The sequence below is a fragment of the Colletotrichum costaricense genome, assembly GCF_030867565.1.
Source record: "Colletotrichum costaricense strain IMI 309622 chromosome Unknown Scaffold_22.1, whole genome shotgun sequence".
In the NCBI taxonomy this organism is placed as follows: Eukaryota; Fungi; Ascomycota; class Sordariomycetes; order Glomerellales; family Glomerellaceae; genus Colletotrichum; species Colletotrichum costaricense.
Window position 1 is genome coordinate 395,056 of NW_026848251.1, and position 26,266 is coordinate 421,321.

General features: G+C 51.9%; 12 protein-coding genes across 12 annotated transcripts; 6 read left to right on the forward strand and 6 right to left on the reverse strand.

The window, feature by feature from the left end:
* Positions 1–1,358: 1,358 nt before the first annotated feature.
* CCOS01_14974 (glycosyl hydrolase family 43 protein) lies at positions 1,359–2,948 on the reverse strand (the record flags this gene model as incomplete). The annotated part of the gene is made up of 1 exon (XM_060463116.1): positions 1,359–2,948. One exon carries the CDS (start codon positions 2,946–2,948, stop codon positions 1,359–1,361), a length of 1,590 nt encoding a protein of 529 aa, XP_060306301.1.
* A 683-nt stretch (positions 2,949–3,631) lies between these two features.
* Positions 3,632–4,052, reverse strand: CCOS01_14975 (methyltransferase domain-containing protein; the record flags this gene model as incomplete). The annotated part of the gene is made up of 2 exons (XM_060463117.1): positions 3,632–3,671; positions 3,745–4,052. The coding sequence occupies 2 exons, from the start codon at positions 4,050–4,052 to the stop codon at positions 3,632–3,634; spliced, it is 348 nt and encodes a 115-aa protein (XP_060306302.1).
* Positions 4,053–4,920: 868 nt separating this feature from the next.
* Positions 4,921–5,131, reverse strand: CCOS01_14976 (uncharacterized protein; the record flags this gene model as incomplete). Its single annotated transcript, XM_060463118.1, has 2 exons — positions 4,921–4,953; positions 5,027–5,131. 2 exons carry the CDS (start codon positions 5,129–5,131, stop codon positions 4,921–4,923), a joined length of 138 nt encoding a protein of 45 aa, XP_060306303.1.
* Positions 5,132–5,752: 621 nt separating this feature from the next.
* CCOS01_14977 (benomyl/methotrexate resistance protein) lies at positions 5,753–6,013 on the forward strand (the record flags this gene model as incomplete). Its single annotated transcript, XM_060463119.1, has 1 exon — positions 5,753–6,013. The coding sequence occupies one exon, from the start codon at positions 5,753–5,755 to the stop codon at positions 6,011–6,013; it is 261 nt and encodes an 86-aa protein (XP_060306304.1).
* Positions 6,014–6,481: 468 nt separating this feature from the next.
* Positions 6,482–8,455, reverse strand: CCOS01_14978 (major facilitator superfamily transporter; the record flags this gene model as incomplete). The annotated part of the gene is made up of 8 exons (XM_060463120.1): positions 6,482–6,859; positions 6,917–7,086; positions 7,139–7,208; positions 7,264–7,618; positions 7,669–7,833; positions 7,891–7,966; positions 8,023–8,095; positions 8,282–8,455. The coding sequence occupies 8 exons, from the start codon at positions 8,453–8,455 to the stop codon at positions 6,482–6,484; spliced, it is 1,461 nt and encodes a 486-aa protein (XP_060306305.1).
* A 624-nt stretch (positions 8,456–9,079) lies between these two features.
* On the forward strand, positions 9,080–10,423 carry CCOS01_14979 (amidohydrolase; the record flags this gene model as incomplete). Its single annotated transcript, XM_060463121.1, has 1 exon — positions 9,080–10,423. One exon carries the CDS (start codon positions 9,080–9,082, stop codon positions 10,421–10,423), a length of 1,344 nt encoding a protein of 447 aa, XP_060306306.1.
* Positions 10,424–11,000: 577 nt separating this feature from the next.
* Positions 11,001–13,362, forward strand: CCOS01_14980 (Zn(2)-Cys(6) binuclear cluster domain containing transcription factor; the record flags this gene model as incomplete). Its single annotated transcript, XM_060463122.1, has 2 exons — positions 11,001–12,079; positions 12,132–13,362. The coding sequence occupies 2 exons, from the start codon at positions 11,001–11,003 to the stop codon at positions 13,360–13,362; spliced, it is 2,310 nt and encodes a 769-aa protein (XP_060306307.1).
* A 139-nt stretch (positions 13,363–13,501) lies between these two features.
* Positions 13,502–17,889, reverse strand: CCOS01_14981 (C6 zinc finger protein; the record flags this gene model as incomplete). Its single annotated transcript, XM_060463123.1, has 7 exons — positions 13,502–14,164; positions 14,690–15,207; positions 15,264–15,399; positions 15,464–15,986; positions 16,082–16,194; positions 16,297–17,764; positions 17,840–17,889. The coding sequence occupies 7 exons, from the start codon at positions 17,887–17,889 to the stop codon at positions 13,502–13,504; spliced, it is 3,471 nt and encodes a 1,156-aa protein (XP_060306308.1).
* A 1,446-nt stretch (positions 17,890–19,335) lies between these two features.
* Positions 19,336–21,138, reverse strand: CCOS01_14982 (cytochrome P450 4V3; the record flags this gene model as incomplete). Its single annotated transcript, XM_060463124.1, has 3 exons — positions 19,336–19,459; positions 19,532–20,940; positions 20,989–21,138. 3 exons carry the CDS (start codon positions 21,136–21,138, stop codon positions 19,336–19,338), a joined length of 1,683 nt encoding a protein of 560 aa, XP_060306309.1.
* A 1,206-nt stretch (positions 21,139–22,344) lies between these two features.
* On the forward strand, positions 22,345–22,809 carry CCOS01_14983 (uncharacterized protein; the record flags this gene model as incomplete). Its single annotated transcript, XM_060463125.1, has 1 exon — positions 22,345–22,809. One exon carries the CDS (start codon positions 22,345–22,347, stop codon positions 22,807–22,809), a length of 465 nt encoding a protein of 154 aa, XP_060306310.1.
* An 827-nt stretch (positions 22,810–23,636) lies between these two features.
* CCOS01_14984 (uncharacterized protein) lies at positions 23,637–23,915 on the forward strand (the record flags this gene model as incomplete). Its single annotated transcript, XM_060463126.1, has 1 exon — positions 23,637–23,915. The coding sequence occupies one exon, from the start codon at positions 23,637–23,639 to the stop codon at positions 23,913–23,915; it is 279 nt and encodes a 92-aa protein (XP_060306311.1).
* A 564-nt stretch (positions 23,916–24,479) lies between these two features.
* On the forward strand, positions 24,480–25,641 carry CCOS01_14985 (GDSL-like Lipase/Acylhydrolase; the record flags this gene model as incomplete). The annotated part of the gene is made up of 4 exons (XM_060463127.1): positions 24,480–24,624; positions 24,695–24,743; positions 24,804–25,484; positions 25,575–25,641. 4 exons carry the CDS (start codon positions 24,480–24,482, stop codon positions 25,639–25,641), a joined length of 942 nt encoding a protein of 313 aa, XP_060306312.1.
* Positions 25,642–26,266: the final 625 nt, after the last annotated feature.

Sequence of the window (26,266 nt, forward strand, 5' to 3'; positions counted from 1 at the left end):
TAGAGAAGCGTTGAACTTTTCAAATTGCCAAGAACCTCCATTCCGGCCGCCTTGCACACCCGTCCGCCCCCATGGGGGCACGGGGGCAGGCCAAACCAGACTGGGATAATACAGGCGGTTTAGAGGATGGGGAGTCAGATGATCCGTGATCCTCTCGTTGTTATGCCTAATTTGGATATGATCAAGGTGAAGGTGGGAGGAGGTCCCGGAAAATTTTGATCTAGAGAGAGCAGCATCGGCATTGGATGGAGTGTGTGGTGTGAAACAGTGCCTGGGTGTGGGCTCGCGCGGTCCCTCAGATACATACAATCCTTGGGTAAAGGGACCAGCAACCAACGGCGGTGACGTTGGAGCTCTTTACTCAACCAACGTCCTTTGCATACCCGGCCCCGCCCTTGGTTGCCCATTTAAACGCCGACCGCTCCTTCATGTCCAGAGCGGGGTGGGGAACGCGGTCAGCGGAACTTGTCCGGTGGATTTGCCGTGTTTGATTTTTCAATGTTCGTGGCTCAGCCTGATTTTGATGTGAGGAGCTCGGGACACTCGGTGACTTGGACACACATACACATATGCGGACTCTCGACTCGAGGGACGGGAGTGGGATGGTAAGGAGCTTGTTCATTCTTACGGCATGAAAGTGCACTCACACTTAAAACGTCCCTTTCGCGTCTTAGAGCCTTGTTTTTCTTTTTGCTTGATGTAGTCTCAAATGTGTAGACCCGGGGTCTCAGGGCTTGTCCCTGGGCAGAACGTGCTAGGTATCGATACATGGACCTGAATGTTCTTCAACGGGTCGATCCAGTGTGGCAATCTTGAAGGGTGTTCACGGTCTGGCGAATCAAGGCCGGAGGAGTCGGCGAGAGAGGGGGATGGGATGCGATGACGTCTTTCGTTCAGGTTTTCTAGAAGATTTCCGTTACGGGGGCTTCTTTGTGTTGATCGTTTTCACCCCACTTTCTTCTCGGGATGGCAGGGCGTTGCGCTCACCTGAGTCGGTGAGGATGCCGAAGGTTCCGGGGGTTCGGTGAGATACCGTCGAAGTTGAGATCAGGCCTGGATGAAGCCTTGATTTCTCGAGCGAAAAGATGAGGGCTTCACGCCTTACTATAGTGAGGGCTCTTGAATTTGCTCAGAAGTTGCCGTGCTTGGAGGTTCCAATCTCCAGTATTGGCCTAGTCGAGATACATTGGTAAGTGAGAATTTTGATGGATGGCTAGACGAATGAGAGTCGTTCTCATCTAGATTCTGATACTCAAGAACGGAATATGAGACTCCTAAATATTTGCAACTAGCTATGTACTCTGGTAAAGATATATATTCGAATGAAGCACACATGCATGATAGTCTTAACTGCTGTCTCAAGCAGTAGTGAACGAGTTCACCTTGATCGAGCCTCCCAACAGCTTAGTAGCAAAGTTGAAAATACCAAAGCGATACGCAATGAAGAATTCCCACCCAGAGTTCATCTTATACGCATCACCAAGCTTAGTAAACTCAACACCATCAAAACTGTAGAAAAAGTCGGCGTCCCTAGTCCCCGTCGGCCGCGCATCCAGTTCAGCCCGGAACCATACCTTGGTAGCGCCGCTCGGCACAGGTGCTGAAGCTACCTCCTTGCCTGGGTCAACGGGATTACCCGACTCCGCGTCGATGATGATACCCTGGATCGCTTTGAGGGTGTACTCGCTGCCGTTGCGGTGGATACCGATATACGCAGTCTGGTCGCGGAACGCCGCCAGCCCGAATTTGTCGCCGTCGGCCATGTTGCTAAAGTCGATTTCGACGGTTCCCTTGGGGAATTCTCCGTGGATTCGGTGGGTGAGGGTGTTTCTCGCAGAGTAAATGTCTTCAGTGACGCTGGCGGTGCGCAGGATCACGCCGTTGTTGACCTCGAAGCTCGCGACGTCGGGGTTGTGATTCCATTCCCAGGTGGGACCGAGTTCGCTTTCAAACGTGTAGGTCCGCGTCCAATTGTACAGGGGCTGAGATGGAAGAGGTAGAGGGTAGGAGGAGCCCCAACCACCGTTGCTTCCTTTCACGATCTCGGGGAAGCCATCCGCGCCCCAGACAATGGGTGCCAGCACAGGCATGCGGCCCGCGGGATACGCCCATGTGAATGACATGAAGTACCAGTCTCCTTGCGCGGTCTCAATGAGACTTCCCTGGTGGGGTGAGTTCCCTCCCTCTAGCGGCGGCGCAATGTTTTGGCCCAGGATCTTCGCTTCGTAAGGACCCCACGGACTGCTCGACTTCCAGATGTAGGTCGTGGATCCGGGCTGGTCATTGAGGATATAGTACGTTCCGTTGATTTTGTACATCCTGTTACCCTCCACCGTCTCGGTATTGACATCCGATGCCTGAAGAACCTGCTGCGTCTTCACAACACTAAGACCATCGGCAGCGAGCTGCGAAACGCTGATTTTCCCGTTGCCGTAGACCACATACATCGTATCATCATCGTCGATCAGCAACCCGTTGTCATACATGCAATTCCCACCACCAAAGTTGGCGCGGTTATACCAAGGCCCCTCCACGGACGAAGCAGTAAAGACCCAGGTGATCCAGAAGTTGGTGCACCCAATCCAGTACCATAACCCATCACTCTCGCGGTACCGCAGCGTCGAGGCCCAGGTACCACCTCGGTAGGCACGGGGCCCGCCGGGCGGCAGGTCGTAACCGTCGCCGAAATTGAGACGGGGAATGGAGTGCCCGACGGGCTCCCAGTTGACGAGGTCGAGGGAGCGGAGGATCGGGGCACCGGGGCTGTAATGGAAGTTTGAGGCGGAGAAGTAGAAGGCGCCGTCTGGGCCGACGGAGATGTCGTTGTCAGGGTAGTCTTCGTAGAGGACTGGGTTCTGGAAGGTTTCCTCGCGGCATTTTCTGATGGTTGCGGCCGAGGTGAGGAGGAGTAGGGCTGCTGAGAGCAGCAGAAAACGGGTCGACACCATCGTCGAAGAAGCACTGGCAGAGGCAGCCCGGGGAATTGAGAGCTTGGTTCAGACTTTGGGAATCTGATCGATTATCACGGGACTCTTTCAGCTACATATACTGGAATATTCTTGAGGCATCTCCTTTGGCCTTTCTGGATTACTTCGAATCATTGGTGCGGGAGGAGAGTGTCAGCCATCTGCAGGAACTTCTCGGCGGGTTGACGTCCGCTTCCTTAAATCGTCAAATGCGACGCTGTCACTTTGCGGGGTGAGAGATGCCAAGAAGAGAAACCCGCCCTAATTTAGCCATCTCGGTTTCCTGGTCTCCAGGGTTTAGCGGGAAAGGCCATTTCTTTTGGAAAAACATAGAGATCTTACCCGATTTCCAAGCCAATGATCTCGCCGCTACTATGTTGGTGCAGGATGACGTCCATCCTGTTGCGTTTTGGCTTGAGCAACGTCGCTTGCCTTAGTAGGACTTACACAGAGGGGCTAAGCAACATCCCAAGAAGTCGGGAGGCGGAGTTAGACGCGGTGGGCGCTGCCGACAAGTTGTGATGTTGGCAAAATTATTCATTGCATCAGGATAGCTGGCAACTGAACGAAATGTCGGGTTCTTGAATACAACAGAGGACAGAGGAACTAAAGCACTCTATTCTTAGTAGCAGCCATTACCATAACGAACACTGAGCGGCCCCTTTTCATTCCCGTTGCTCAAGCTTCTGCTCGTAGACAACATGACTGTAAAACTTGTCAGATCCAATCTTTTCTTCTCAAGTGCAACAGGCAAGGGAGGCATTTCAGTGAGACTCACAAGTGCAGGTAGACGTGAGTCTTGCAGGCCTTCATCTCCTGGCGGACCTGCGAGAGCAACACAAGCGCCTCCTCCCTAGTCCAGTCCAGTGCGGTGAAAAATAGCTTCAGAGTAAATGCGTCAAGCCCTTCGAGCATCTGGATAAGGTTGCCCATGCCAATGTCCTTGAGCGAAGGATCCTTTGCCCAAGGCCCGATGGGAATCTTGTAGTGTCGATGCTCGACGTTTTGAAAGCCGAGGTCTCTCACCCATGCATTCAAACTTGATCCAGGAGTTCCGTCTCGTCCAAGATTTGCGCAGGCTTCCATGAATAGGGTGGCTCATCGGTGTGTCTGGGAACTTTTGAGGGACCCATCGTCTGAGTCTAGCATCAGACTCCGGTCTTGGAACTCCGCCCAGCCGCCAGGCGTCAGGTTCCTAAATAGTCTCATTGTTACTATTCATTTTTCAAGTGCAGATGGTTAAGGGACCGCTCACTTAAAAATTCGGCTGATGTACAGTTGCCAGTCCGCGATAGAGCCAGCCATGTAACGGCTGAAGATGAAGGTGTACTTCTTGTTCCCTACCTAGGGGCTTTCGACGTCGTCGACCTCGAACTTGAAGTTTGGAGGTACCCAAGACGGCTGAATGGGACTCAAATCAATTCCGGTTACCTCGGCATCAGGGAAGAAATCTCCCATCTCGGTTGCCCCTACAATAACATTATCAGTCTCGTTCACGAGCATTGGGGTCACATAGAAGCATCCAACTACCGGTCCCGGTGCCTATGTCTAGTATGCGATGCGTCTTAGTTTCGTCGAATGGTGCAAGGAAGAGCGTGTTGCCAATGGTCTTGACCATCACGGTATGCGTTGACCCGAGTCTATCAGATTCTCTCTATAAAGAATATTGCAATCAGTGACTCTAGCTTTAAGAAGCTGTTATTGTGAAAACTTTATTTGGAAAATTATAGGCTGTGTATGTCGTTACCAGATATGTCGCTCACAATGGGGACGACACGGATCAGCTAATGCTACTCACAGCCAGCTCGAAACGCGTGATAAGTTCGACCATACTTAGTCGGATAACCCACCATTGATGAAGACAGAGAGGCAGTATAAAAAGACCTGGTCCAAATTCCCATTAGTCCTGCTTGGACCGAACCTGTAATTGACGGTTTCAGGATTAGGACTGAACTCACATGCGATCATCCATGGTCGAGGCATCCTTCTGTTCATAAGAAACGCATCAGTCACGGCAGACTATTATAGAACTTCAAGATACGAACCCTAATCACTCTTACTTCGTTGTCAACTTCGATATCGGCTGATGTTGATGGGACGTCTGCCGTAGATGCCGCGGTTGGCTGGACGGGTTGTGCCTCGACCTCACTAATTGAGCCGGACATGATGATACCTGCACGCGCTGCAACTGTTTTCTGACACAACTGAGGGGATTCAAACGAGGTACAGGAGGCCTTCAGATAATGCCATCCCAGGAAGCGGGATTTCTGAGGTTTATCGTATTTTGGCACCAACGTAGCTTGGCGGCGCTTAGTTGTAATAGCAAATATCTGGATCTTCTGCAGAGCGAATGCAACACTTACATGGAGACAGCGCATCTCGCCAATTGAGAGTAAAAGTCCGGCTGGGTTATTGCTTTTGTCCTCAAGTGAGCCAACATAGCAAGGTCGAGTAGTTCTAGTTTGACACGGATATGTTGCTAGGAATTAACAGCCCATCTGAGGCATCCAACGCCTCTAGCTGTCATCTAATAAACATATATGCATCGTCGTGGCTCATGTGATACAGGACAGTGCCATTGACGGCTGCGTAGAAATTCTCCTTCATATCCCATTCTGCCACCTCAAGTGTCAATTCTTATTAACATAAAACTGAACCTCCGCAATCATTGAGGTCTCAGAACGTATTCTGGCACCCTTGGAGCCCCTGGTCTCATCGGCGGTTTCGCCATCTCCATCTGCCCCTTTTGATTCGGTTGGTCATCAATACCAGATGTCCACTGGATTATGCCCATCATCGGCTCCGCGTGGTTCAGTATCGGGTCGTTCTTGTTGTTCAACTCGGTCGTAAACTACTTGCCAGACGCTTATCCGAATGTTGCAGCTTCAGTCCTTGCGGGCAATGATTTTTTCAGAAGCGTCTTTGGTGCGGGGTCCCCGTTGTTCGCAAACGGAATGTATACCAAATTGGGGGTTGCACGGGCGAGTTCGCTTCGGGGTTTTTGTCGCTTCTGTTCATCCCTATCCCTTTCATACTATACAAGGTAAGTCGCCACAAGTCTGCAAAATGATTTGCCATATCGCTGATTGCAGACACAGGTCGGTCCGAAGCTGCGCAGAGAGTACAGCAGACATGCGTAGAAGGGATATCTAGAGTGACCTACACACCACGCCAGTCGCGGTTCCCGTGACAACAACAAAGGATCGCGAGTTCTACAAGATCGGGTAGCATTTTCACATTCATATTTCTATTTGTTCAAATATATAAATGTTCTCCAGTTTGTTGTGGAACCCAGTCACATGAAACTCAGGTTCAACGTTCATCTAATGGTGTTGTAGAGAAGAGGGCTTATGGGGATTTGTGATCATTGAACAATGATCAACCATCAAATAGGTATTAAACATTTGCTTTACTAAAGAGCCATGAAACAGCGGACTGGCTATATTCTCCCAAAACCATTTTTGCCAGATCACCTCTGTGTCTAAGGTACTTAGTTCCCTTATGCCATCGCGCACTTAGATACTGTATCTGAAGAGTTTGTCCTGTTTATCTGTCAAGTCACTCTCAGGAGCACCACCTGCATCCAAGACGACCTCATCCTGGCTCTGGATATTCTGGCCATCAGCTTGTGCAGCATCTCTCTTCTTGTTGTCCTTTGCGCAGAGCCATCTGTACACGACAATCTCGACAAACAGCAAGCACCACGTGACGATAGCTGTGACAACGCCGTTGAAATAGCGCGGCTTCTTAGTCCAAAGCTGAGGTGCGCCGATGCATCCTGCGCAGTACCCAACGAAGAACATTGCGTTGACGATGGCGCGTTTTGTGTTTCCCTTCACGTTTGATGCCGTAAGAGAGAGAAGGATCGACCATACGGCGGTAATGCACGATGCCTGAGCATATAAGGTCAGTAAGATGCCAGGACACAGTGTCGAGAATGTTTGACTTACGATCCAAGATGCAGCAATCATACCCCATCCGGCATTGGTGGACAGTTTCATAAGAAGTACGTTGCCAATGAGGGGCGGCAGGATGAGGACGAGAGCCACCAGACTTCGTTGCTTGGGGAAGAGCATGCAGCCGCAGACACCAATCCATAGCATCCCAATCTGAACGGCGCCTATAAAACGATATTAGATACGAATCTTAGTCAATGTAATCCGACGGCATACCAGATGGAGCAGTGTATAGCATGGTCTGGTACTTGTCGTAGCCAATGCTGTTGATAACAAGTGAAGCGAACTGGAGCATCCACGGTCAGCTGTTATCGCGATTTTGAGATATAGATGAGACGAACCGTAAGGACCGGAGACTGCATGGTGACCAGAACGCCGAACCAGAACACAAACCAGGTTCTGATATCAAATACAGCCTCCTTGAGCTGCGTCATAGAAAAGGAGGTCTTGTCGCCACCTTCACGGTCCTTGGCCATGCGCATAGACAGTACTTGTTTCTGGCGCTCGTTCAAGAACCACGCATCTTTGGGGCCATTCGGCATGAAGAGGTAGAAGAGAACTCCGGCAAAAGAGGTAATTGCACCACAGACGAGGAACAACACTCTCCATGGGGCCAGGGCGTGGGTGTTCTTGGCGATGCCGTACATCAGGAGGGAACCGCAGATCTGAGCGACGCCGTTCATGGTGATCCAAAGCCTATCCATTATCAATAACACGGTATGTACGTCGGCTTTGGGAGATCTTACGCTGTTCGGAGGGCATGCTCGTTGCTTCGGTACCAGATACTTGTGATTGTAATGAAGGCGGGAGAGACGGCCCCTTCGGCGAAGCCTAGTAAGAATCGAACGGCAGCAAAGCCGGCGTAGTTGTGCGGGGCCGCGAGACACATGCAGATAATGCCCCAGATGACGCTGCGAAAGGGGTTGTCAGCAGCTGTATAAAGAGATTGCAGAAAGGGATAGACTTACACGGTGACTCCGACAAACTTGGTAAGGTGGAATCTGCTCATCAAGTAGATGAAAGGATATTCCGATACCAGCTGACCTGTTCCGCGATGGTTAGAAACTGGATAGCTCGGGGAGCATCGCAGATGTACTTACCGACGTAGAAGATAGATGAACACCACGAGTATTGCGTGCTAGTCAGGTTCAGGTCGGTGATGAGGCCGAACACCTATCATCTTGTGGTTAGCAGCTTGAAGTTGGGGCAACATTTGATGGTTCCAGAACATAGGCAGCTTACACTGGCGTAACTAAGACTTTGCTTGTCCAAGTATTGCAGAAAAAAGACGAAGCACATCTAGACAAGCAAATCAGTCGAGTTGTTCATCAGTCATGGTTGCTAAAATTAGTTACTCACCATTGGCAGGATGGCCAGGTCGATCTTGCGGAGAACTTCCTTTTCCTCTTCAGGGGTATAGCCATCCGCAAGATCAACAATTTGTCCAGTCTTCTCCTCCATTGCTTCTGAAGGGACGTCGCCTCCTTGTTGCTTGGTCATCGCATCGATCTTGGTATCGCCGGACGAGGCCATTGTTGCCAGTGCTCGTTTGGAAAGTCTGAAGTCAAAGTCAAAACAGCCTTCGTCGACTGTCTCTCTAGAAATCCCACCCTCTCGGAGAACGGCAGAAGTGCCGGTTTTAAGATCCACGAGTTCGTCGTCTCCACATGTCGCATGGCATGTCATCTGTCGACCCGGGGTTATGTTTCCATCCCCCGCACTAAGAGATGCATATCAGGACATTCTCCAGAAATCCCTTCGATTGGATGTGACTAGTGAAGATAGCGGTGATACCGGAGGTGGGGCGAGCCATGCTGCCGACGACAAAGGAGGTTCGTGACAGATACCCGACGCGGGTATCGGCAACATGGCTTCGTACTAACCAGGTTCCCGATGATAGACTGCCACGCTACCGATAAGTCTAGTAATGTCAAATGTAAGTGGTTGATAATTGCAGTATGACGAAGTGCCGTGAAATGAAACCAATCGGATAAATAAACATCTGTGGAAAAGAGTGAGCAGATATCCGAGTTGCAGGCACTGGAATTCAGCATTTGTAAACTCTTCGCTCCTTTTTTTGACTTTCCCCTCACCTCCGCCTCCATTCCAAGCTTGGCGTAGACAACCTAACCTTCCAGAAGTCTTCTGACATTCACCATGGTCACCGAAGCCGACTTGAAGCCCTGGCTCCGTAGCCCCGTCCGACGATACATCCTCACCAACGCCACCATCGTTGACGTGACAGACGGCAGCCTGCGCCCCAACGCGGCGATTCAGCTCAAAGATGGCTACATAGACACAATCACCGACTCGACAGACTCAGCAATCAAGACCGCTGTGGAACAAGGCTTCGAGGTGATTGACTGCTCCGGCAAGTTCATCTGCCCGGGCCTCATCGACTCGCACGTCCACTTCGTCGCGGTCCCTGGATTCGGCGACCTTTCTAAAGCATTCGGCAACGCCAACGATGTCTCACTTCTTCGCCAACCATACGTCGCCGCACAGATGCTACACCGCGGGTTCACGAGTGTGCGAGACTGCGGCGGTGCGCAACAGGCACTGAAGGAAGCCATCAACGACGGTGTCTTTCCCGGCCCGAGGCTCTTCATCGCGGGACATGCCCTGTCGCAAGCGGGCGGCCATGGGGACATCCGTGGTGTTCACGATCACTCCGAGTGCTGCGGCGGGTCAACAAACGGGCTCGGAAGGCTATGCAACGGCGTACCGGAGTGCATGACCGCCGTCCGAGAAGAGATCCGCGGCGGAGCCGACTTTATCAAGATCATGGGCTCCGGCGGTGTTTCGACACCAACCGACAGAATCGACCACCTCCAATTCACCGGCGCTGAGATCCGAGCCATGGTCGAATGTGCCTCGAACGCGGGCACCTACGTCACAGCCCACGCATACACAACGAAAGCTATCCGGCATTGTATCGATAACGGTGTGCGGGGGATTGAGCACGGCAACTTTGTCGATGCTCCTACGGCGAAGCTCATGGCGGAGAAGGGCGTCTATCTTACTCCCACCCTCATCACATACGCTCAGATGGCGTCGCCGAAGTGGAAGGGCTATTTGCCGCCCGAATCCATGTCGAAGAACGAGGAGGTGCTCAATGCCGGGTTGGTGGCGCTCAAGACTGCGTACGACGCCGGTGTGACCATTTGCTTCGGTACAGACCTTCTTGGGCCGCTCGGAGCAGCGCAGTCGTTTGAGTTCTCGTTGAGAAGCAGAGCTGTCCCATCGCTAGCTGTGCTGCAGAGTGCGACGCTCAATGCCGCAAAGATGGCCGGCAGAAAGGATTCGCTGGGTCAGATTAAGGAGGGCTTCGAGGCAGATCTTCTCATAACAGACGCCAACCCTGTCGAGAACGTATCCATATTTGATGACCCCGAGGCTCACGTGTTTGGTGTCTTGAAAGAAGGCAGGATATACAAGAGCAGATGGAGCGGTCTGGTCGAGGATGCCACAGTACCCGTCAGAATCAAGCCGGCGTTGTGAGATCTGTTTGGAACTTGGAATATTTGGAGATACTTAGGAGAAGAGTAGCAGCTCATAGAACCGCAGAAATCAAGGAAACTGCGTAATGATACGAAAAAAAAAGGCAATAGAAACCATGACGTACAATCAGCTGAGCATAGCAGAGTCAGCGACGCGTCGAGGTAACCTCGTAAAGTCCATGGAACTTGTGCCCTAACGCGTGACCGGCAGGCTTCATTCGCGAGAAAGGCCAGTGACAGGAAAAGTCGGAATCCCTCTCCAATACCGACGGGATGGGACGGGGCTGAAAACACAATGGTACTCTCCTAAATGAGGTGAGGCGAGGTGAACATTTTCTTCCTTTCACATCGCCGAACAGCTTAACCTTGACGCGTGATCCCTGCCGCCACAGTGGGGTCTGTTCTTATCGGCAAAGCGTCCGAAATGCGGAGAGACCCCAAGAACAACCATCTGGCTTCAGACATCTTTCTTTCTTCCACACCAACTTCCTCCCAGCACTGAACGCTCATCCCAGAGTTATCCGAGTCTCGAAGACCAAATAGACTCTCATCCATCATGACGATTCCATGTTCGTCATATGAAAGCGACACTTCCGCCAATGGAGTCTCCCGCAGAGCGCCGCCGCCGCCGCCGTAGAGTCCCGGATGCAATTCGAAAGCGGGCACCCCGGGCGTGTGATCGATGTAAGGCACGCAAGAACAAATGTATCGAGACTCCTTCTGGTGTATGTGTGCGATGTACTGAGGGATCTCATCCATGCCGCTTCGAACGGGAGCGTAGCCCAGCTGGTGAAGAACATGAGGCCTCGACTTCGACAATAACTTCGATAACCGCGGGCACAAGATCTATCGGCATTCCAGAGCGAGAGTCGAATCGAACAAACAACGATGTCTCTTTTACTCTCAATACACCTTTGGGTCAAAGCATGAACGACGAGTTCTCTCCCGCAGATAGCGCGCCTTCAGAAGCCTTCATGTGGCCGCGCTTCCTATCCCGTCTACGGGATGCCTTTTGTCTCGACTCACAGCCACCATCGGGAGATCAGGATCTAGCAAGCCTGCAGCCTCGAATATCGGATACACCTCCAGCTGATCCTGCCGAGCGTAGGCGCATCAAGAGAGCAGTGAAGAGCTTTCCCCCGCGCGGTGTCGCCGACTTTCTGGTGTCGGTTTGCATCGCTTACGGGACCGATATTTTCTTCTACCTTGACCAGAGCCACTTCATGGCAGAACTCGATCAACTGTATAATGACGAACAGTCGACTTTGAGAGAAGATGCTGGTTTTGTTTGTCTTGTCTTGGCAGTCTTCGCGCTAGGGAGCCAGTGGACAGCGCTGGCGAGACCGGAAGACCTGAGCAGTGCAGCCTCGACGGAAGATCGGAGCGTTGATCCTGGCCGGATATTCTACAATCAGGCTCGCATTTTGATCTCTGATCTACTAGACCGGCCTTGCATCAAGTCAGTTCAAGCGACTTTCATTCTGGGCGTTTACCTAATGCCGGCCAGCGCCATCAGTGCCTCCTATGTGTACATGGGATTAGCACTGCGAAAGGCTCTGGCTATTGGGCTCCACCAAGAACCTGACGACCCCTCTTTGACCGAGGACGAGAAGGAAACCAGACGCAGGCTCTGGTGGTCGATTTACTCCCTTGAAAGGTATGTCTCCTTCTGCTGCACCACGCCTCGAGACTTGCGCTAACAGCGATAGAACGGTCACCATCAAGCTCAATCGACCGCGATCCGTAGACCAGGAGATCATCACAGCGGGTCTGCCGAAACCAACTTCACGGGACGCGTCTCAGAAGTTTGACAACTTACAGCATCAAATAGCAAATGCAGCGTTCGTCAGAATCATTGACAAGCTTTCAGAGCCTGGGTCAGTTGACTTGAGTAGCCCTAAACAATGCCCCAAGGCTAATGTGACCAGCAGAGGATGGTCGAATACCAACCATTCGCACACAGGAGCTTTAAGACGTCCCACAGATGCCCAAATATCTTTAAAGGCATGGAAAAAGGGGCTCCCGTCATCACTCAAGCTGCAAAATGTCGATCCAAAGTCATCCAGCTATCGCGCCGTTTTCCACCTGCACCTCAACTACTACTTCGCCTGGATCGACATGGGCAAGGTCTCCGTGGTGACTGTTGTCCGCGGTCGTCTGCAAACGATTTTCCACGCAAGCGCCGGTCAATCCGATGTGCCTAGAGACGTAGAGCAGTCCTCAGAAGCATGCATCAAAGCAGCCAAGAAGATGCTGGAACTTTTCGAGGGCCTTTGTCGCGGGGGCAATATGGCGCGGTTCTCCTTCACAGACTTCCAAGGATGCAGCATTGCCACGATTATCGTCCTCCTTGCCGGAATCCTGGACCGTGATTCTGGGTACGAGGGGCGAGTGGCTTTTGGACTTGACTGTCTCCGCAAGATGTCCAGCTTCGGGAACACGACAGCAAAGATGGGAGTCCGCTTCGTTGAGGCCCTACAGTCCATCACGAATGAAGCTAGGTCCAAGCTGGTGATGGCTCGGAGAAGAGAGATGAGTCAGGCTCAAGAAGCCTCATCAGGACAGGCAGAGGGCTATGGACGATGGGCAGAATGGCTGGCGACTGCTGAGGTGGTTGGCAGCCCTTCGAGCGACGAGTCCGATCTCGAGGGGGAGCAGTCGGGGCAGCCGCCGGCTCCTGCTCATGGCCCATTGATATCACCAGACATCATGCTCTCGTCTCCATGGGAAGAAGCAGCAGCTCTCCAGTTACAAGAGATGTCAGCCTCGAATTTCGGCATGCCAGCGCCGGAAGGGGTGGCAGCTGAAGAAACCACGTTGATGCCCTTGCCCACGGGAGAAGAAGCCTGGCTGCCATCTTTTGCATGGAATGATGACCAGATGTACTTGATGGGTTTGACTGGTATGGATGGACTAGACTTCATGGGAGGGATTTCATAGTGCTGTCGGTTTACCCTTTGGACATAAACGGAGCAAGGATACATACAATCTGAAATGGCAACTGATCATGTCCACTTGCTAGGGCCAGCTCCTTGTCATCTGAGTTCACCCTCGTTCCCCTCGACTGCTTTGGATTTGGTCACTTTTCCATTGCCTCCAATACCTGCTCTCGGCACTCGTCTGGATGCTTCGAAGTGTCGACGACAACCACGTTGCCGTCGGGTCTGTACGGGTTCTCAATCCATCTTCGAAACAAGGCCTCCTGTTCGTCTCGTCCTTGGCACGCATTGCTGTCAACCGGAGGGCTATATATCCCCGTACGCTGACTTCTCATCGCTACCCTCTTCTGCAATCTCTCATCTAGCACATCAATGCCGACTTGAGGTCTGCACTCGATGTACCAGTACTCAAAATCTACTTTTTCCGCCAGGGCTCTCCCACTAGTGATTACTTCTTCGTAGTTGCAGGTGCAGTCTACAATGAGATTGCGGCCCTGTATGAGCATGCTGCCGGCGAGCGCCCAGAGCGTTGAGTAAGCTAGCTTTGCGGCCTGCTCAAATAGTACCCCATTATCGAGGAGAGAGGACTTGATAACGTCAAGATCGAGGATGACGGCATCAAGAGGCTGGGCTAGGAGATTTGCTGTGGTGCTTTTGCCCGCGCCCGGCGCTCCTGACATCTGGAGGAAAAGCCGCCGTGGCGGACTAGAATCTTGAGAAGGCATTACGATAGCTGAGACGCTGATTTGACCGTGTCTGTTACCAAGCGGGCTGCTGACCAGGTTTCCTCTGGCGCTGTAGTACTGCAGAGTTTCTGCACAGACTCGAAGTCTTCGGGTGAAGCAAAGAAAGAGGCAATCAAGCTTAGAAGTACTTCATGCTTTGAATATATTTATCGTATCCCTTCGGCGTTTAAAGCCAACACTGAATCACTGAAGAACATTCCTCCCAAAACCTGATCTCATATACTTTGTGCGTGCACTGCCACAGTGACGTGTCTCGATCTGCAGCATTCACTTAGCTCCCAGCCACAACGAACCGACGCCGCAATATGAATGCAGCCTGAACCATTGGTACTTGCTTCGAACATCGACGCCTAGACTCCTAAAGCCCATCACCGAGCTCTCTCTAGTTGATTGCTGTTTCCTTGCCCGACCACTTGGTTCTCTGTCATCTCAAGGACTAGGGCTTCTCCCAGTAAGCTCATGTCCCTCCGGATCCTGTCCCAGTGGAATCCTTCCCCTCCTCCTAGACAGCCCATGCTTCATGGTTGCAAAAAACCCGGGCATGTCCGACCCTTCACCATTCATTATCATAGCCGGATGTACCACGTTGAAGACCGCAATGGCGAGAAGCATCGGCAAAGCTTCCAAGACGTAGAAGTAAGCCTCGTGTGTAATCAAGACATTGTCAATCCCATGGCCCGAAGAAAACTCAATCAGGCGGTAGATGATCCGTACTGAGATCATGCCGAGGGAAAAGTAAAGCGCCCAAAGCAGAGGTTTCCAGGAGCGGGATTGCTTCCTGGAAAGCTTGTCTAGGCTGGAAAGCTTGTCTAGGCTTTGCATCTCGACCTGGAACTTCAATGCCAGGGCGACGAAGATGAGGATGAAGAACTCTTGGAGTCCGATACCGCCCATGTAGATATGAATCGCCTTCATCTGTTCCGCGGGTGGCGCTGTTGGGCCGGCCATGCTGCCTCCAGTGAGTTGAACAGCAAATGATATGAAGTCAAGTGCGACAAAGATCGCGGCGAATGTTGCGGCGGGAATGCGGAGGAGAGAGCGCGAGGGGTGAAAGAAGTAAATCATGCGGCCCAAGGTCATGTATGCAAAGGCGTTTACCCCTGAGAAAGCGTTAGACTTCTTTCAGTGGAAATACAGCTCAGATCTTTGTACTTACAGATAGGCGCAAGCAAGATGAAAATCTGAAAAACGAGGTAGATGCCGTTACTCTGCTGATTCTTGCTGCTTGCAGCTCGGAAGATGAAGGCCAGAGTCTCCCAAATGCTCGCCATTATAATAACCCAACACCATCTCTAGATGCTAGTCAGATACTGAGCAACTCACGTCGACTTACTAGCAATGCTAAAACGTACGAACCTTCTTGTGCTTGGCGGCCTGCCAGATGTGGACGGCGGTCAAAATGCCGAAGAGAGCCGCAAACACCGCCGCAGCCGCGAAGCTAGGGTAGTAGTTCCAGATGGCACCGCATTCGCCGGGTGGGATGTAGCCATTGGCATCGGGCTCGATCGTCTGGACACACGTTGGGATGGCGATATCGATGGTCTTTGCTGGGACTGTGACGTAGCTATTCGTAACGCCGGGAATGGTGATGTACTTTGTCGCGATGAAGTCTCCCGTCGGAATAGATGATGTTGATGAAGGAGTTACAGTAGAGTCTTGACGATTTGCCAAAGAATTTGGCAAAGTGGGCGTGGGTGAAGGTCCTGATGGCAAAGCCAGGGCGGTCGCAGCCGCGGCCAACGTGATCCAAGACAAGTGCATCGTGATGAGTGTCGAAAGATGTGGAATGACGAGGAGAATTGAGCTTGATGATGTTGAATTTTCTTCATCTTCACAACGAAGTCTGCCATTCTCGCCTTTATAAGTGAGATTCTTAGGCCTTCATCGCTGGTGTAAGTGAATGTCGATAATCGCGGTGCCTGGCGATGCACAGCCCCCCACGTTCGCAGTTGTTATGTAAAGAAGCGAGCCGACCAATCGTAGACTCTCAAGGGGCGCAGCTTGTCGATGATAGCAATGTAGAGTGTGAACCCCTGCAATGTCAGCACGGTAGCTTGAGACCTGGCCGCGTGTGAGGCGTAGCCTTCCTTCGAGAGGTTTAGCGTCATCGAGAGAGAGACGTGCGGAGGGAAGCAGGCCCTGGGCAAAAAATAGCAACTAGATAATCATGGCTTGCGCTTCAATTGTACTCGAAACCACTCCTCCTGGACAGTGATAGGCCCTCCGTGCTCCCTCATCAAGAGAGCGACCTTCTTCCACATAGCGATACCGCCATTCTTCTCGTGGACGAAGCGTACCTCATCTTGCATAGCCGAATCTTTAATTCGCCGTCCTTCCGGTGGTAACGTCCCGTCATCGACGACATTGGCAATATGCTCATCGTGTCCGAGGTCCAGCTCGTGCTCAAACTCGACAATCTTGCGTCCGAACGCCAGAACAGTGTTGAAGTCCCAGAGGTTCTCCCTCTCGTGCGCAATCGTCTTCATGAGACTCAAAGCGGCGATTCGCAGTGACAAGGACCGGCACTTGATAAAGACGAATCCTAGCAGTGGGCTGAAACCCATCTCAAAGGTGAACTTGGCCCGTCCGATCCTCTGCCACATTTCTCGGAAGATAGTTTCGACTTCACGGCCAAGCTCGATGATCCGTTGGAACTTGTCCAGATGTAGATCGTATACCAATTCGCCGCGAGAAAAACACGTGCTGAGCCAAATCTTGCCTACGTGCCATTTCATCTCAAGTAGGCGTTCAACGAGCTCTTCTCTCATGGCGGCGCGCTGGCAATTATTCGGGGACTTTTGCACCATGTACGCTTGGAATGCCGCAGCCCAGTCATCTAGCAACTCGTCCATCTCATCTCTTTCCTGCATTGTTAACATATCCGGCTTGGGATGCGTCTCATCACCAAGGCGATATTCGTCAGCGGCCCGTACAAAGCGAATCGCGCGCACAAGTAACGGGTCCAGCGCTGCTTGAACCTGCTTTAAATTGTAGAACGGGGGGACTGGAACTGGATACGAGTCTGGTATGGCCGGAAACGTTTCCGGTCGGGCACCGAAGAAGAAAGGGAACACTCCAAGGCGACAGAAAGCCGGCGTGAGGTGCTCTCGAACGAATCGCGACGTAGACCTGGAACCATTGAGGATGTTTATGCCGTGCCTGCAATGGTCGATGGCACCCTTGCATTCGCCACGGAGCATATCGATACAAACGAAGAGGATGCACACAAACAGGACCGTCTCCTGGTTGTTTGTTGTTCGGAGGTGTTTGATCGCCTCGTTGTAATGCGCAACCGCAAAGGAATTCTTCTCCGAATGCCGGTCTAGGGGATCCTCCTTGAACTTCTCGTACAGCGAACTGATGGCCAATGCGGCATGTTTCGCAGCAAGCTCCTGATGAGAGACCTGAGAGACAAGATGAGTCCAGAAGTAACTATCCAAGGGCCCGGACAAGACGGGGGCGACGACTTTGCGGAAGAAACTCAAGGCCCGGAGTTCTGCGTCCGATGCGGCCTGGGTCGGAGGCGGATGGATGCGGAGCAGCTGAGCCCATGAATATGTCCCCGTTGGCGGTGTCACGTAGCCATCGCATCTCCGGCCCGTGCTGACGCACCTGTTGCATGCCGGGCGTGCTTCATCACATTTGACTCTTCGGATTCTAGGTTGGTTAGCTCTAACGTACGTGTAGGTATGAATGATGCCTTAGAGCTTGCGGCTGGGCTGTTGGACTCACTTGCAGGTTACACAGCCCGTCTTAACCTTTGCTACCCCGAGTCGAGCCATTTGCGCGCCACAAGAACAAGCAAGCAAGCAAGCGAGTTGTTAGGGCTGTGTGGTTGTTGTGTGATGGAGGTGGAGATGCGCCCTGAGAGACGCGTTTCTCACCTATCTCGTAAAGATGCGAGGTGGCCTATGAAGAGACAGGGAGTCGATAGTAAGGTATGTTTGATGTCAGGGAACGAGCCTCCTCAAGTAATGTGAGCTTGCGTACGAATAGTCCCCGCGCCGTCGCGTCGACTAGGTGGGCGGACTAGGTGATGTGCCATGGAACTGAATCCCGAGCCACATAGCGTGACGTTGTCGTTCGACGGTGTTCGTTTCAGAAGCGAACAAGAGAGCCTGAGACCAGAAACGCAGCATAATACACAGTTTCCCGGCGTGTCTTCGTGTCCAGGTTCGCAGTGACCACCCTCCCTTGCACACAGCTCGTGTCACCATCAGCCACCTACTCCCATCCACGCAACCATACCAAAAGAAGATCGGCCGGCCGCTTTTGAAAATAAGCCCCGAATCCCTCAAGTAAAAGCCCACTCTCTGCGGGGCAAATGCGACCAGGCCAATCGGGCGCCGTGGACTCTAAATAAGGTCTGCTTATCTAAGTTGTTCTCTCTCGCTTCTTCCTGCGCTTCAGTGTCATCTCAACTTCAACAATGACATGACAAGACACCTTCATCTTTGTCTCATTACATGATTCCGTCATTACAGAGTCCAGACGCATTACCGCGTTACCGAGCAAGAGGAACCTTCCAATAGTGGCATTCAACGTATTGATGCCGAGCCTACTCGAAGTCAAGCGCGTCTACTCCGTACAGTCCGACGAATCACCTCTCGATGAACACGAAACTGTGCTGATAAGTAATGTCGGTGCTCATCATCAGCACCGCTCCTAGGTCGAACTAAAAGAACGGGAAAACGGCCCGCAACAATGCGGGAAGCTTCGTGAGCATCCGAGATCGGGCCCGGGAGGCATTTGGCATACCGGCCGATCTTGAAGACGCCGGCGATGGAGCAGCGGCACGACAAGTGAACACGCTGCCGTCGGATCTGATCGAGCACAGATATTGTGAATCATCAAGTCATATTCTCGAGCTGGCTTCTGGTCGATGACGGCCTCACGAAGCCGTGTCCGACACTCCCAGCTCTTCCCAAAGCGCTCAGCAAGATAGCAACGAACCAGACCTCCAGCTTCTACGTCCTCGTCGCAACTCCGACTTATCCGGCCAATGCTACATATGACTCTCCGTCCGATGTTCTTCGCTCCGTCGCTTGCCAACCTTTGAGGCTCCGCTGGAGCCGGGCAAACGTTGAGTCCTCGACCTGGCCGATACTCTCCCCGCGCGGCTTCACCATGGCGGACAAGACGGGGTTGCGATGACACCGATGTCCGACCTTCCCGAACTGTTTCCCTGCATGTCACTTCTGTCAAGTTGTCAACACACCTCGAAACGCTCAGTCAGACTTCTGTCGCAGCTTGACGTGAACCGGCATCCCGTCAGAAATCTGCGGCGTGCCCTTCTCAGTCTGGTAGCACCGGTCTCCCTCCACAAACATTTTGGGGATTCTGGTATTCCCGCTGCGCACAGAGTCAGCGTTTAGGTCCCCATGATGGAACGAGTTGTTGAGGTGTGCGGTTTCGGGAACTTACTTGAGGGCATCCCACTCATCCCAGGCGCAGTCAATCTCAAAGTTGCGCGCGAGGGAGACCAGGACCAACTTCATTTCAACCACGGCTAGCTCTTGGCCAATACAGGCACGGCTTCCAAGTCCAAAGGTCCTCCAGCCGTGCTTCTTTGGGTGCAATGGATCTTCCGGGTCTGTCGTCATCCATCGCTCCGGCACGACCTCGTTGCCTCTCGGCCACAATTCCTCGTTGCGAGACTGCGAACGTAACCCGTCCCATATGAGGAATCCGCCAGTGGGATATTGCTCTCCTGTGATGCTGTCGGTGATGCGATAATGCGATTGTCCGTCTCGAATGACAGGAGGACCAGGAAACAAGCGCAGTGCTTCTTTGATGACTCCGCCTGTGTAGAGTAGGGAGTTGAGCAAGTGCGGCGACTCTCTGATCTTGGCGCTTGCATCTGCGGGGTCTTTGCCCAAGACTTCGTCGTGTTCGGCCCGTAGCTTTTGGCCAACTTCGGGATTCTTGGCGATGCAGTGTATCGCCCAGCAAAGAGCCGTGGCCGTCGTATCGTAACCGGCAAACATGAAGATCTTGAGCTGGGAGACGACTGTCTCTAAAAATAACCGGTCCACATTAACCACGCCAGACATGGGCTTCAGCGCCAAGTCGATGATGGTCTTGAGCCCCTCCTTCTTCTTTGATCCTTTGAGGGATCGCTCGATCGATGGTAGTAGTTCGCTGTACATTGTCTCCCTGTTCTCTTTGATAGCAGCCAGCCGCCACGGGCTGTACCACTTCCACATGGTGACAATGTTAAGATGGAGAATCACCCTAGAAATCTGGTCCATGAGAGCACTTCTGAATCTGCTAGGTCCGTTTGTCTGCTCATGAAGCTCGATATCAAGCACCGCTCGGCCGATGACATCCATGGTCAAGTTGGTCGTGGTCTCCACGAGCGGAAACATATCACCCCAAGAGCCGTCGACGCCAGCTTTTTCCCGCATAATATCGGCGAACACCTCGACATCCTCCAACATTCCGGGAACAAGGCCGAGAACGTTTTTGTTACTGAAACTGGGGTTGAACCTCGCGCGCCACGTCTTCCACGGCTCGCCTACCAAACATGCGAGGTCCATTGCTTCCGTGATCGGGGCCAATGCCTTCTTGGTCCAGTCACTACGTGGCACGCTGGCGTCGAACATGTAGTGGCCTGCTGCTTCCGGGTGCACAGTGAAAACTAGCGGAGGACCCATAGGCCACATGTCGGCATAGACTGCTGAGGGACACGATGTCCGGCCGGGGAAGAGCGTTTCCCAGTTGTCGACGATGGCTTGAGCATAGTAGTTGAAGTGTACGTCTTTGGGTAAGTGCGAGGTGAGCTTCATGAGTAGGCGCAAGTGGCCAAATAGAAGCGAGTGAGGCATCATTGGCTATGTCGTGTTAGAAGCCTGGCTTCCCAAGTGTGCTTGAAAACTCACGACTCCTTGTCTCTGAAGCTTGCGAAACCTCATTCGCTCTTGGACCATTCGAGCCAAAACGTAGCCGATGCCAAGTGCTGCGGCCAGACCCAAGAGGCGGAGCATCATTGCCATGGGGCTGTCGACCCCCGAAGCTGCGAAAAAGCCCATTTGAGCGGTCTCCTCTCTGGTGTTCCGGCAGAATCTGCGGGTTCTCTCTCAAGTCACCTTCGTAGCTCTCTCTAGCGACAAGAGTGCCGAACCACCGCTTCTCTTATACATAAGTATAACGGGAGGACCCGTCAAGGATTGACATATGCCGCGGTCGTAAAATGACAAAAGGCAGGGCCATCATTGGTTCCACGATCAAATACCCCTCTCAAACCAACGGTGGTATCGCAGGCCGAGGAACAAGACTGACGTAGAGTCGGCCGCCTTCTTCATATGTGCATGCCCCCGCGGGACTCTGCATCGGGATTCTCCATTCTTCAGGCTTGGTTTTGCAGAAACGGGTCGAGAAAGCCGTTCGTTGCGGGTGCTTTGTGGGAACTTTGGGCGGGGATCTGGCGGCTTCTGGATCTGCGAGCAAGGGTTGTGCAGGGCTTCCGAGGGTAACCTGACTTATCGTAACTGCGCCGTTGGTCGGTTGGTTGAATTTGGTTCTTTGGTATATGTAGTGTAACGGTGTAACGGTCGACAGCGGATAAGTGACATGTGCTCGCATATCCGTATTGGTGTTGGTGTCGCACATCATTTGATCATCTCGAGGTGGCTCTGAGTACCTCAACTTCGAGTGGTGTTCTCGGAAAACTTTCTTGGTACCACAGTAGCCTTGACGTGACAAGTATCTTGACGTGATTACAATTACTCGGCGTACGACGAAACTCGTTGTTTCTTTCACTTGCCGCATTAACTACATCGTCGCTTGTTCCCAGGTGAACACATCTTACCTACTTCATCAACGAGGCCTTAATTGATACAAACTTTCATGTTATGAGAGACCCTGTATATTTTTCTCGACCCATATCTCGTTGCACTGTCATTCAGCTCAGCCCATTCTGTGGCTGGAAATGTCGCCAGGTGTCTTCATACTATTTCGGGGTGAGTCATGCGGCAAACACAACTAACCCGATGAGACTCAACACATAGAGCACGATCTGAGCAGCGCCACCAATACACCTTTAAGAAGGAGGCAAAGACCCTTCTCTAAATCGAGATACTTACTGAAGAATAATTATGGTTCAAGAGATCAAAGACTAAATTCATTAAGTGGGGTAATCTTTTCTTGATAAACTCAGCTTTGTCCTCGAGGGACTGCCATTCATAAGCAAGAAGCACCCACAGGCAATTGGAAATTATCGCCAGAACACAACCACAATGTCGGAGATCGACCCTTCAAGCCCACATATTGCCACCTTCATGGCCAAAGTCTCCGCTGAGCTCAATATTCCTCTTTCGCCACCCAAGGATGTAACAGCTTTCGGCGACAATCCGGCCTTGAAAGACGAGCTCCTGGATCTTCTGCTTCAGGGCAAGAAAACATCTACAACAACCTGGCCAATCCCTGAAACGCTTCATTGGGGAGTTGGTGACCTTTCCATTATACTTGACGGCAAAGGAGAACCAAGGGCTATCATCAAGACAACGTCGTTTGAGAGATGCAAGTTTCGGGATGTAAGGGAGGAATTCGCGCTTGCGGAGGGAGAGGGGAATTATCAAGAATGGAGAGACGGGCACAAACGATATTTCGAGCGCAGCGAGGATTCAAAGGATTTCAGTGAAGACGTTGAGGTGCTATGCGAGTGGTTTGAAGTAGTGTATCCTCAAATTACGAGGAAGTAGAGTCGAGCAAACCCATGTTGGGGAAGAGAATGTGAAAACCGCTTTGGCTTGGGTCAACAAATATCAACAGATAAGAGCTAGTATAGCAAAAGTTGTATCAAATAATCTTCTCCAAGAGCAATTGACGTGTATGGAAGTGCTCCGAGACAAAAGAGAAGTGATATGCAGCTTATTGCCTCGAAATGCAAAAGGATTGGGCCCTAACCAGGATTCGAACCTGGGACCTCTCCCAGACGTGTCGTGAAGACCCTAAGGGAGAATCATACCGCTAGACCATCAGGGCGGTTGAACTCGAACTGAGCTTGTTATCGATGAGATCGAGAGCGAGATGCGAGACTATGTTGTGTTTGTGGGTGGAATAGGGCTTTGTCGCTCGTGGGGACGTTTGGGGGCCGAAATGAGGATCCGCGGGCCGGTCCCGGACGCCCACAACCCGGAGGGACCGGCTCTGGTGTGCCGGAACCCCGTGGTGCAGTGGTCCTGTAATCTGGCCAGCGGGCGCGGGTTGAGCTTGAAAACTGGCGCAAAGGGTGCTGCATATGAGGCAATTTGTGATAGGATCCAGTTGTCACAAGCGCACCAGCGAAGCCGGCTTTCTTTTTACACCAATGAACATTGAAGTCTCAAGAGTGAGAGACGAGTTCCTAGACTCTAGTCACTTGGGCTACATTCTGGACGCATCGAGAGTCTGCCCTTGGACGTACTCAAATTTCGACCCCAGGAATTCATTCCAAAGATGTTGGGCTCTCATTCCCTAAATTCCCGAAAATGGGCTCCTCATCTAGTTCCATGGGGATTTGGTGCCCCGCTGTGTGCACCCCACGTTGATGTGGACAGCTTGCATGGGATTTTTTCTTTCCAGCATGTTGCTGGACCTCTTGTGGGTTCACAAGTACAACGCGGCAGTCCGGCAGAAAATTTTGGGAAGAAAGGGTGAGACTATAAATACTAGAGCAATAGTGTTGTGGTTTTCAATTTCTTGCCAGTCGCCAAGCGAAATGGAGTACTCTCGATTTCATCATGCAATGTGTAGAGGTGAGTCGAGCCGGCGGTGTGCTTTGCGGGACTCAGGAGACGGGGAATGCGGAGAAGATCTCCGAATGTAAGATCTTGAAAACCCGAAAAGAACTGCTTTCGAACCTCAGAAGCACAGGCGTGGTCTCAGACCTGGACGCTCATTTTGAGCCAAAGAGTGCTGTATTGCTGCACCCGTGCAGAGTTGGGGAATCTTAGAAACATTGCATTCCAGTTGGTCCCGGTTCTGGAGCTTCAAGCATAACTGTGACTAGCTCTCTCGTGAAGCAGATCACCTCAAGTGCTTACTTTCGAGCCGTAAGCTTATGTGCATTAGTGCGATACCAGTCTCGTAGGCTGGACTGATACATCTAAGCTGCATTATTAATGCTCTTTGACGCTTGAGCCTGTGACGCTACCAACCAAGTTCGCGTCATAACATGATGAACGCGTACGCCCAATGCCTCGATTGATCCGGCAGTCCGGGACAAACTTTGAGGTCGATATTTCCTTGGGTGAACCTTGATGTCGCATGTCTTCTCCTGGGAACATGCAAACTCTTCATGAATCTCCATTGCCCCAAAGATTCGTACATCAAGACGACTGAAAGCTTGACCAACATCCATAAGAAGAATTGAAATCATAGAGCGGCCTACATGACGATGCTCAGTCATGGAATTTGGATTGCGTTCCTCGCAACGGCTTACGCTGCAGTTCTGCCGTCAACGCAGTTGCCACGTGAGGTCAAAGCCTCTTCCATCTCTAGCATTGTAGTATTCGGTGACTCTTTCAGCGACAACGGTAAGCGATCGGTGGTAATTCGACGGACTTGCGTTCAGGATGGACATGACTGACGGGATGCGAGTTATAGGGAACGGGGCTGCTCGAGTATCAAATAATGCCTGGCCTACAGACAAATAGTCAGTGAACCCCTTTCCGCTATGTCTGTTCTAGTTCAATTCATGTAACAGCCAATTCAGCTACAAGGGTCGCTTTTCGAACGGCATCGTCTGGGCAGAATATGTAGCAGCTAACCTCTCATTGCCCCTTTACGACTATGCGGTAGGAGGTGCAACGACTTCGAATGCCCTTGTCCAGGGCTACACAGGCGCAAAGGGTGATATCGCTGTACCTTCTGTTATTGATCAAGTCGTCTCGTTCTTGGGGAAGATAAATCCTCAAGGAGGAGCCTTCGAAGCGTACGATTCGATGGCAATGGAAAGCCCATTGCTGATAATGTTTGCTGGTGCCAACGATATCCTGTTTAACGCCAACATCAGTGCTTCGCAGTCGTATCAAATTCTTCGTCAAGCCGAAGCACAGCTCCGCGATGCGTACCCAAGTGCAAGAGTCTTGACTCTAACCCCGCCCGATATCTCCAGACTTCCGTATGGCTTCTACTTGGAAGACAATCTGGCAAAAAACCAGTTGCGAACTTTCACAGACCAGCTGGGAGAACTACTCGACAGGTCAAAGACGGGAGCCGTCAACCTTGGTCTTCGGCCGCTCTTCGACGACTTTGAGTACTATGCTTCTCCTCGGGCGTACGGATTTGACCCACTGGGAAAGTACGGCAGTTGCCTCGAAGGTGCATATGGCGAGACGCCGAACGTGACGATCTGCGGAGACCCAGATAGGCGGGTATACTGGGACGAATACCAGTGAGTTTTGGCTGGGCTCTTCTTTTCGTTTCTTTTCCGAGCCGACTTGCCGTTTACCCAGCCTTCAGCTCTCATTCTGACGTCGTGCAGTCCTACAACTCATACACACTCGTGGATTGCCAAGGAGGTTCTAGACGTCCTGAGAGGTCCGTTCTGATTACCTCTTGTGGTTGAGGGAGCGAAAGTTGGAGTTCCGAGGTTGTCGGTTTCGGCATAAATGGAAGAATGCAAGTATACGGGGGGCAGCGTAGAAGTTTTCTTGGAAGCAGTTTTACAGAAAGAGCGATGAACAAAAGCGAGACATTGGATCAGACGAAAGAAGTAAACTCGCTGGGCCAATACCAAGTTCCAATTCCAACTTCGGTCCAAGACCAGGGGACCCCCCGCAGGTCTGTCCTGAAGAGGCGAAGGCATCCCAACCCTCCCCTGCCAACTCCACTTGACCCGGCTATTGTTGACGCCAACTCTCTGTGTCAAACAAGCACGGACGAGTTGTTTGCGAGCTGAGGATACTGCGTCCCGCCCGTTGCCGCTGACAAAGATGCATCCTTCAGGGGCGGAGTTCTTGGTTCTTCGTCAAGCTGCTACGAAATCCGATGTGCTGACCATGGCTACATAAAAGTCAGACAGACTGAACTGGATCAGCTATGATTTATGATAAGATAGAAACAAGCTCAGAGTATTGAACTAATTTTGGTGGTATTCTTTCTGCATGTTCATGCTTCGGACTTGTACGATGGATCTCCATTCATCCATATTGGATGGCGAATTTCGAGTAGAAT